Source organism: Miniopterus natalensis, chromosome 14 (assembly GCF_054644295.1).
Source record: "Miniopterus natalensis isolate mMinNat1 chromosome 14, mMinNat1.hap1, whole genome shotgun sequence".
In the NCBI taxonomy this organism is placed as follows: Eukaryota; Metazoa; Chordata; class Mammalia; order Chiroptera; family Miniopteridae; genus Miniopterus; species Miniopterus natalensis.
The window spans coordinates 21,607,952-21,617,898 of NC_142094.1; the positions used below are offsets into that span (position 1 = coordinate 21,607,952).

Here is a 9,947-nt window from a genome sequence, read left to right on the forward strand (position 1 = left end):
ACGCCCCAGCATGCTTGCTTCCCAAACCCAGCCCATGAATCGAGGGGTGACAGGTCTCTCATCTCTGATGCCAAGAGCCAGGAGCTCTGGGCAGCCGCAGGTACTACATTTGCACCTGCCAGCACTTCGAAAGAGGCAATAAAGTATTGTAGCAGGGCCTGGAATGCTAAGTGCCTGCAGCTGGGAAGTGAACGCCTTCCAGAAAGAACAGCTCACAGCAGACATCTACTGTACAGAGGATGTCCACGGTTCAAGGGCCAGGCCCAGTTCCCAGAGACCTGCCTGCACACCCTCTCCTGCCCCGGGGCAGCCTGCTCCCAGGGGCTGGGATGGGGACTGGGTTCGGGGGGCAGGACAGGTGCACACATAATCTGGTTCTGGGGGCTACCCTAGGCCAGCCCAGCCAGACAGGGACCTTCTGGAGGAAGCCCAAGTGGGCTGGATGATTTACTGAGGCCAGGAGAAAGCTGGGATGCTTGAGTCACTGGTAAATAAAAGTGAGTCATAAAGCACCCGGGTAAGCCAGGCATCTGGAAATATACCAGGGCTACATCCCCGAATGATAATAACAATAATAATGTTATGCAGCACTTACAGCACTGTGCTGGCCCTGTTCTAAGTGCTTTGTGTGAAGAGTAATTTACTTAATCCTCACAACAACCCTAAGAAGTTGCTGCTAGTATTCTCTTCCTGTTACAGACCAGAAGAGGAGGCAGCACAGGGAGGCCAGAGCTGAGAACTACCAGAGGCAGAGCTGGAACCCATACAGTCTGTTTCCAGAAGCCCTAGCCAGTGCTTCTCCAACTCTACTGTGCTCGCCAGCCACCTGGGGGCGTCAGCATGCAGCTCCTGACTCAGCTGGTCTGGGCTGGGGCCTGAGACTCTGCATCACTAACAAGCTCCAGGCATGCCTGGTCCAAGGACCACACCTGGAGTAGGAGGCTCTAAACTACAACGCCATGTTCCCATGACACCTCTGCAGCTGCAGAAATGGGTTTATATCGCTGCTCTGGCCCCTGCAGGCAGCTATGAATCCCTCGATTAACAGAAACAGGCCCTCACACAAGGTGTCAAAATTAAGGGACCTAATTCAATCGTAACTTCTGGAGTGGGGCCCAGATTAGGAGTTTTTGAAAGCTCCCTGCATGATTGCGTGATTCTGATGTGAAGCCCTGGCAGAGTCCTTGAAATAGACAATAGGGAAACCTCAGCCAACGTGTCCCATTCAGTCCTACAAAACTGGGAAAGTTCCTGGGGGTTAGGTCAGGGAGTTCAAAGGTGCTTTCAGGAAGGGAAAGGTGAGCCACCTCCTGGACCAGTTGAAGGGTATGCCTAAGGTCTGCTAGGATACCCTCTTCTTGTCCTCTGGGGCATCCCTGGAGGGGAGGGACAGCTAGCAACCCTTAGGCTGGCATGCCTTCAGAGAGGTCCCCACTACTCCACCCATGAGCTTTCAAGAGAGAGCAGACACCAACCCAGATCAGTTGAAGAAACTGGCTCTTGACAAAAATTAAGCAAACCTCTGAGCCCAATTCCTGACTCGACCTCAACCTTGCCCATACACCACCCCTCACCCTCTATCCTATCTTCTTACTGCCCAGACAGTCTTAGCAAGAATCCTGCTAAGTCAGTTTACTGGGAATCCCCCACCCTTGTTTCTGATCTCCCTTGATATTTGATCAAGTTCCTCATCCCACACCTTGGTATGTATGTCTTTGGCCTGCTTTTGCAAGAATCCCCCTACCCTCGGTGGCCCCTCTTGGTAATTTCCACCCACTGACCCCTCACTCTGCTCCTTGGCTATAAATCGCCACTTGTCCTTGAGTAACTGGAGATGAGCCTGATCTCTCTCCCTTATTGCAATAGACTTGAGTAAAGCCTCAAGTCGCAGAATAATTTTTTAACACCCCTCCTGCCCAAGGGAAAAGTTGCCCTACAAAGTGAGCAACCCTAGGTGGCTGGACAGGACTTGGTGCCACTGGCAACCAAAACAAAATGTAGACTCCTCACATTAACATTCAAGGCCCAGGCAATAATCTCAAGCCTTATTTCTCTTATAGCAAAATTAGATGCTTTACTGTTCCTCACACACACCTGAACTTTCTCCCATCCTGCCTTTGCCCAGGCTTTTTCTTCCACCTGGACTGTCTCCTCCCATTCTTCTAATGCACCTGCTCTGATTCACAGCATTCTCTCTTGGTAACGAGACTACTTATCCTTGAGTCTGCATTTCTCTCTGTCTTCCATAATTATACAACCACCATTTTAGCTGGTCACCTGGTTCTCTGGGGGGAAAACTACATTTCCCAGCTTCCTTTGCATCTCATATGGTCACATGACTGAGTTCTGATGAATGCAATCGATGTAAACAAAAGCAATGTGTGTGACTTCTAGGAGTTTTCTTATGCCTCTCCCCCTCTTCCTATTTGATGTAACAGCTGGAACTCCAACCGCCATCCTGGACTGTGACGTGATCTTGAACATAGAAACTACACGTGATGAAACAACTAGGTTCCTGACAACATGGAACATCATACCAGCGTTGGGCTGGCCCCTCCAGACTTGAACATGAAAGAGAGAAAAATTATCTTCCATCTTGTTTAGCCACTGTTCTTTTGGAGTTTTCTGTAACTCACAGCTGAACTTACTGCTACTAGATCCACCCTTTCAAACCACTAGAGGCATGGACTCTGGGTTTCTGGGTTTCCCACATTGCACTGCAGAGAATCATCACTTGTACCCTCTTACCAAATTAAATACATGCAATCTGAAGGCTGGGACCGTGTCGTATCCATTTCCATCTTCTCCTGCCCCATGAAGCATGAGGCCTCATACACAACACAAAGTATGTCTGAGGACTGAATTGAATTCTTTCTTCTATACTCCACATGGCTTCCTAATCCATACATCTTCAGCATGCCACAAACCTTCCTGGTATACGCACCCAAGTAAAATTGCCCTGCGCCCCATCCAGGCTGAGTGCACCCCCACCTCCCAGGAGGAACATGCCCTTACCAGGATGTCCAAGTCCTCAGGTTCCTCCCCTGGGGCTGGGCTGGAGCAGTTGCGAAATTTGAATATCCAATAGTCCTTGGCAGTGACAAAGAAGTTCCATGGCAGAAAGCTGCCAATGCCCAGGCTGAAGAAGATGATGTAGGCACCATTGAAGCGGTCCTTGGGCCTCGGCAGGCTGGGTGGTGAGTGGTCCAGCAGCTTCTCGAGCAGTGCTTCCTGGTCTGCACAGAGAGAGCTGCTTGCAGTTCTATAGGTGGAGTTTGAACTGTGATGAAAGTTATCCTCTGAGACAAAGGCCACTGTTGAAACAGAGAGAGAAACAGATACAGGGCAGGTGATCAGAAGCTAAAGCTGGGGACTCACCCATCCTACTAAGCTGACCATGGGCCCATCCTGGGGTCTGAGTCACCAAAGCGTGATTAGAGAACTTCAGGTTTAAGGATCAGGGAGAAATACAAGCTGTCAGAACTACAAGTGACCTCAGGGGTCACCCCTACCCCACGCAGCAAACAAGTGTGTGGCTGGCAGGGAGTAAGGCAATGTGGCATAGTGGGGCCTGTGGCAATCAATCCAAAAGGGCAAACCTGGTCTCAGGCATTCACATTTCTATGCAGCCATAAAAAAGGAATTAGGACCCTTGATGGGCAAAGAATGCTCTCTCAACTCTTTTCAACTTTATGTAAGAAAAGAAGCAGGAGAGTATATAGAATATGCTACTATTTGTGCAAAAAATGCAAGACTGGGGTGGGTGGAGAGGAGACTATACGCACATATGTCTGGAAGGATACACAAGTAATTTCCAAACAGTGTTGCCTCTGAGGAGGAAGGATGGGGAGTGGGAAGGAAGGGACTCCACCTTGTACTCTTTTGTGCCTCTTGAATTTTGAAGTATGTAAATGTATTACCCGATCAAAAATAAAATTATAAAAATAAAGCCATTCAAACTAAATAATATTTTTTAAAAAACCCATGGTGTCTATAGCTGCCTCCAGAAACCAGTTTCAGATATATAAAATCTACTCCCTCACTTCATTTGTGGGAAACAGAGGTTCAAAGAGTGGAATGTCACAGGCCAGGTAAATGGCCAAGCCTAGGTTTGCAACTCCTGCCTAGGCCCCCACCTCTACTCATCACATCCCACCAGGAGACAGCCACTCTCTATCTGAGGTAGCTCCTGAGACAAAGGTTCTAGGTTGCCAGTAACTGTTGCCTACATGGCCTTGGGCAAGTCACCATGCTTTTCTGCTTCAATTTCCCTATGAACCTAGGTATTTTTGTTGTTTTTTCCTTCAAAAAACCTAAGCCTTGTCCAGCTGGTATAGCTCAGTAGTTGAGCGTTGACCCACGAACCAGGAGGTCACAGTTCAATTCTCCGCTGGGGCACATGCCTGGATTGGGGTCTTGGTCCCCAGTGGGGGTTGTGATTGGTGTTTCTCTCATTGATGTTTCCATCTCTCTCTCCCTCTCCCTTTCTCTCTCTTAAATATACACAGATTCCCTGGGTTTGGGCATTTTCTACTTAAAAAACAAACAAAAACCTAAGCCTTTTTACAATGGTTATGTAACTACAACTGACTAGCAATGCCTGGACCACAGTAGTGGCTGTTGCACAAACGTCAGCATGTTCCCTGCCATCATGGGCCTGTCACCTGGCTGGCTGCTGAATTTGACTGCAAGGTAGCATGCCTACTTCTATGCTCTACATAACACCTAGGATGTGGCAGCAGCTTGATAAATGGAAAATACTTCCATAAAGCTGAGGATGGGATACTCTAGTCCCTCTGCAGTAGCTTCCTCCCTCCGCAATAAATCAATCAATAAATGTGCCTCGGCTCACATGGGAGGCCGAGACTTAACTCAGAGCATCCAGCCAGGCAGAACGGGGCCTTTCTTCCCTGTTGAGATGGGAACGCCCTGTCACATAGGCACAGAGCCTTATCCGTTATTTCAAGAGAGACTCACAGCATTTCTCGGAATTAGGCAGGACAGGAGTTATTGCCTCCTTTCTTTCAGATGCAAAGAATGGGATCTTAAAGACATTTGATTTGTCTCACATTCAAACAGTAAGAACTCCCAATAGTTAAAATTAAAACTAGTACTTATGCATGCTAAGGTCTTTATCTAGCACTTGAGCCTTATAACAGCCTAATAATATGGTAGGTACTACTCTAAGACCCATTTAACAGATGAAAAGTGAAGCTCAGAAAGGTAGAATAATTTGCCGAAGGTCACACAGCTACCAAATGGCAAGAGTGAAGTTACACAGCCAGTCTGAGGCACAAGGGACTCCTTGACCTCCCGGCAAGCAGGCTGTTTGGTAGGGGGAACCTGTGTCTGCAGGCTCCAAGTACAGACAGGCCTCCTTCAGGAAGGCTTCGGGCAAGTGAGCTGCGAGCAGAGGTGAGGGCAGCCCTAGAAAGCACCTTCATCAACATTTGCTGAATGAATGTTCTCTGTGCCGGACAGGATATTCTGGCTGGAGGCGGCATGTACCCTGGAGAAGGCAGGCAGGACACTGGATGCTGGGATTCAAGTCTGCACGTCTATTCTAAACTCCCCTGGGTGAGCAGAGCCTTTTCCCAGCCTTGATTCACAGGACACCCAGCACTAACAGACTAACCAGACAGTGCTAGCACATTCTCTCTCTCCCTCTCTCTCTCTCTCTCTCACACACACACACACACTCACTCTCACAATTTCTAAATTAGTGTTTAAAAATTATGGCTCATGTAGGACAGCAGACAAAGGGCAGGCGGTTCTTTCCAGATGCTCCAGCTGTAAGGGTGGGTGCAGGGCCAACAGCAGGGTTATTTGGGCCCACACTTGGCAGGGGCCCATTCTCAGCTCCAGGTATCTATTTGTCCAGGGCCATTCAGCCTTGACGGAGCTTCTGAAGGAGCCAGGAATTTTCTATAACCTGGGTCACAGGCCAGGGCACTGGAGTGAGCAAAGTCTCATTACTGTTTATAAAAGCTAGCTGGAGGCTTTTAGATTGAAAAAAAAGAGGAAGGTAAAGAAGAGCCCTAGTGTCCCCAGGACGAGCTGGTGGTGGCCAGTGTATCTCTCAAGCACCCACGGGACCTGCCACGCTGGGTGACCAGGGGCAAGGGGCAGCCCCTACACAAAGAAGCAGAAACTCGTGGGGCCTGGGACCGCTGCCCTGTGGAACTGGGTGCTGGTTCCGAGGAGGTTTCTGCCTTTGGCTGAGTCCATCTCCCCTCGGCGCCTCATCTTCCTCCGTGCAGTGGGGCTGGGAGCTGGGGGAGCTAGGCAGTTGGGAAAGCACAGCTGGGGAACCCAAGGCCTCGCCCAGAGGCCCAGGAAGAACTGGCCTCGGCGTTGTGGGCACTCCCAGCCTCAGGCTCCCCCGTGTGCGCCAAGAGTCAGCCGCCTTCTGCACACTTCGGGCTGAGCCGCCCATTCCCAGCCCCCCCCCCCCCCCCCCCCCGACGGTGAGGTCGGCTCAGGAAACGCGGGAGGAGAAGGGAGAGAACCTGGAGGAGAAAGAAGAGAGTGACCCAGACAGAGGGGAGGGAGAGGGAGGCGGAGGCGGCGGGAAGAGAGCGGGGAGGGGCCGAGGGGCTGTGGGGAGGGGCGCAGCCCGCGCGCGGCGGCTGGGGGCCGGGTGGGGTCCCGCGCTCCCGCGGGGCAGCCTCCAGAGGGGCGGGGGGGGCGCCGAGCGCGGGAGCCCCGGGGGCGACGGGGACCCTGAAGAGCTGGTGGGTGGCCGGGCCCGCGCCCCGCCTCCGGCCCGCACTTACTGTCGCCACCGCGCCGACGCCGCCGCTGCCTCCTCGGCCGCCGCAGACGCGACGCGCGGGTCCCGGGGCCTCAGCCGGCCCCGCCTCCCGCCTCCCGCCCCCCGCCCGGGCCCCGCCCCGCGGACACCGCGCTTCCGGGTCTGCGAACCGCCCGCCCGCGCCCGCCGCGCAGGTGCAGGGGGAGCGCGGGGCGCTGATGCGGGGCGCACCCCCGTCTCGGCCCTACCCGCTGGTCCCCGTCCTCCGCCTCGCCCCAGGCGCCCGCAGAGCGCCCCCTCCGACTGCAGGGCGCACTCCCCGCCCCCGCTGCCCCCCCAGCGCCACTCGGGGACCCCTCCTGCCCCAGAGCCCGGCCTGGCCCCAGCCGCCCAGCTCCTGCTCACAGCGTCGGGCTCCTGGCTGCCTGGCCGGCGCCCTGCGGCTGCCCCGCGTCTCGCAGAGGCGGGGCCCCCGGCCCCCCGTGCGCAGCCGGCCCCTCCCGTCTGAACCCCGGACCAAGCCGGCCGCGCCCTTCGCACCCACCGTCTCACTCACTGTCGCACCCCTGAGGGGCCAAATCCAAGCTTTATAATAAACCAGCCACAGTGCATGAGGTGTGCTCCCGAGCTCTGTAAGCCATTCTGGTGAACCATTGAAACAGAAGGTGGGTGGGGTTGTGGGAACCCGCACCCTCGTAGCCAAGTCAGATGGGAGCGTGGGAACCCCGGGCACCCCGTATTTGAGACTGGGGTCTCTTGAAGTGCGGGCAGTCTGGTGTGCCTGAGCCCTTAAGGCCATGCGTCTGGTGCTAGCTGCAGGTGGGTAGTGTCAGGAGTGGACTGAGTTGTGGCTCATGTCCAGAGAGCTGGAGAACTGGTTGTTGGGGGAAAAACTGCCCATTTGATGTCGGTAGTGTTGAGAGTAAAAACAGTGCAGAGGCCCAAAGATGCCAAGGGCTGGGGTCTTGTTTCAGAGGAGCTTGTGCTCTCCCCAGGGGAAGCAGTTCAGTGGGGCAGGGGCAGAGGGGCACCAGGTAGGCAGGTGACGGCGGGAGGCAGCAAGGACTGGGCACCCGCCCACCCTTGCTGTGGCCCCACATCCTTTTTGGCCCTATTTTACAGGGCACAAGTCCAAGGCTTACAAAGTTAAGTAGCTGGGCCAAGGCCACATGTTGGTGGAACCTGTATTTACCCCTAGATGTGACTCTAAAGTCCTCACCTGTGTTCTCTTCCACCATATGGCTCCCCTGAGAGCCTGGAGTAGGTGGGTAGAGTGGAGAGCGGGGTGGAGGGAGAAGGGCTTCTCAGGAGGGTGACCGTAGAGCTGAATCTTCAGGATGCTTGTGGCCCATTGAGAAGAGCATGGAGGATGCTCCAGGGGGTGCAGAGGGCTGACGCAAAGGCAGAGGTGAGAGCTGCCATATGTCCTTGGAGGGTGAAATGTACTTGGAGAGGCTGCAAGGAAGGCTGGGCCTGGCTTGGGATGGCCCCTGAGAGCTAGGATGGGGGTGTGTGTGTCCGAAAAGGGACCGGGACCAAGGCGGTTCTGCTCAGGACGGTCTGGAACGTGTGGGTTCTTGGCTTTGTGCGGGGAAGATTTCACAGCCCAAGTCCAGGTGATTTTGAGAGTACGTTTATTAAAGCTGGGGACAGTGAAACAAAGGAAGGGCTTAGGATAGAAGAGACAAGGTCACAGCAACAGGAGTGAGCCTAGAAGGATCTGCCTTTTGACCCACTGGAAAGTTAGGCAAAAGGAGGGCCCTTGGAGACAGGTTCAGGGGGGTTAGCCCTGCAGGAACCTCCACTTCCCACTGCTCCCCTGAACAAAGATACAGGCCTGAGGAAGGAAGGGGGGAGGCATGGGTATGCTCAAGGGTTTTTATCTGTTTTCTAAAGGTGGGGATTTTGGGGGAGGTCTCAGGAGAGGATCTCAATAGAATATTCATCAGCTTTCCAGGTGTGTCCTTTAATATGCTGATACATCAAAATGAGCCTATAGAGAGGTCAGAGTGACTCTCCGGTCAGTTTAACCTTCAAAGAATGTCTCTGAAGAGGGACCGGTCAGTTTAACCTTCAAAGAATGTCTCTGAAGAGGGACCGAGACCAGACCAAGGCGGGTGTGCCCCCCCCCCCCATCTGGAATGTGTAAAGCATTTGCTCTTAAGTGTCCTTGGTTAAGGAAGATAAGGTAAGACCTTGCGATTTATTATCAGGCTGTAAATTGCTCCGCCAGTTTGTTCAGCTATTTGTCTCAGTTTCCCCATTCCACTTGCTAAGGAATTTTCCCAGCTTCTTGCTAACCTGCCTCATGAGGACATCACCCTGAAGGCGAAGGGGCTCCAGAAGGATTTTCAGAAGAGAACAGGCCTCATCAGGGTTTTAGAGAGATGACCATGGTGACCACAGGCAGGGCGGTGGAGCAGAGGCTGGGGCCACTTGGCTGTGGGATCTGTTTGTCCAGACTAAGAAAACAAGCACACATGTGCTGTTTTCATTCTCCGTCTTATTCCTTTTAGACGAAACCCACCCTGGACCCCAACCCAGCCTGCCCAACCCGGGTCAGTGCAGCCTGCAACACCCAGCCCAGAACACCCGGGCCTAACCCACCACTGCAGAAGGAGGGGGGCAGGAGGAGGGGGCTGTGGGGCTCCAGAGAGCTGTTTCAGAAGATTTGGGGCCACCGTGTGGTTGCTGAGAAGAAGGCAGGAGATTTGTCTTGAATCTACATTTGCTCAGTGAGCTTGCTGTTTCTGGTTAGGTTATGTGACATACAGATGGTACAACCAGCCAGATTTCTCCAAGATGCTCCTATCCACACACACACACACACACACACACACACACACAGTCGAGAAAATGGCCACTGTCCACAGCGAAATGACAAGAACTCAAAGGGGAGGCTTGGAGCTGGGGCCTGAGGCAGGGATGGAAGACCTTCCCAGATGCTGTCCTTGGTGGGGATGGGGAGGACGGTGGTCCCTCCTGCTGCAGATGGGTCTGGGAAGGTGCCAGTGCCCCCATCCTGAGCTCCTGCCCGCTTCCTCCTGGAGCACCTCAGATCCCCTCCAAACTTCAGGGAGTCAAGCAAGGTCTAGAGGCAGAGTAGAGCCCATACCCAGGCTAAACTTGCCCCCTCCCCAGGGCTGGGCAGGTGCTTTCAGGGGATCCAGAACTTGGCTTGGAGACTAGAAGC

General features: G+C 53.6%; 1 protein-coding gene across 1 annotated transcript in view; it reads right to left on the bottom strand.

The window, feature by feature from the left end:
• SLC29A3 (solute carrier family 29 member 3) overlaps window positions 1–6,810 on the bottom strand; it is a 39,052-nt gene extending 32,242 nt beyond the window's left edge. Inside the window, exons 1-2 of the mRNA XM_087824139.1 lie at window positions 6,777–6,810; window positions 3,016–3,314 (exon numbers count right to left, since the gene is read on the bottom strand). Of these exons, the coding sequence (XP_087680265.1) occupies window positions 3,016–3,314; window position 6,777 (300 nt within the window). The 5' untranslated portion in view covers window positions 6,778–6,810. The remainder of the gene's footprint in view (window positions 1–3,015; window positions 3,315–6,776) is intronic.
• Window positions 6,811–9,947: the final 3,137 nt, after the last annotated feature.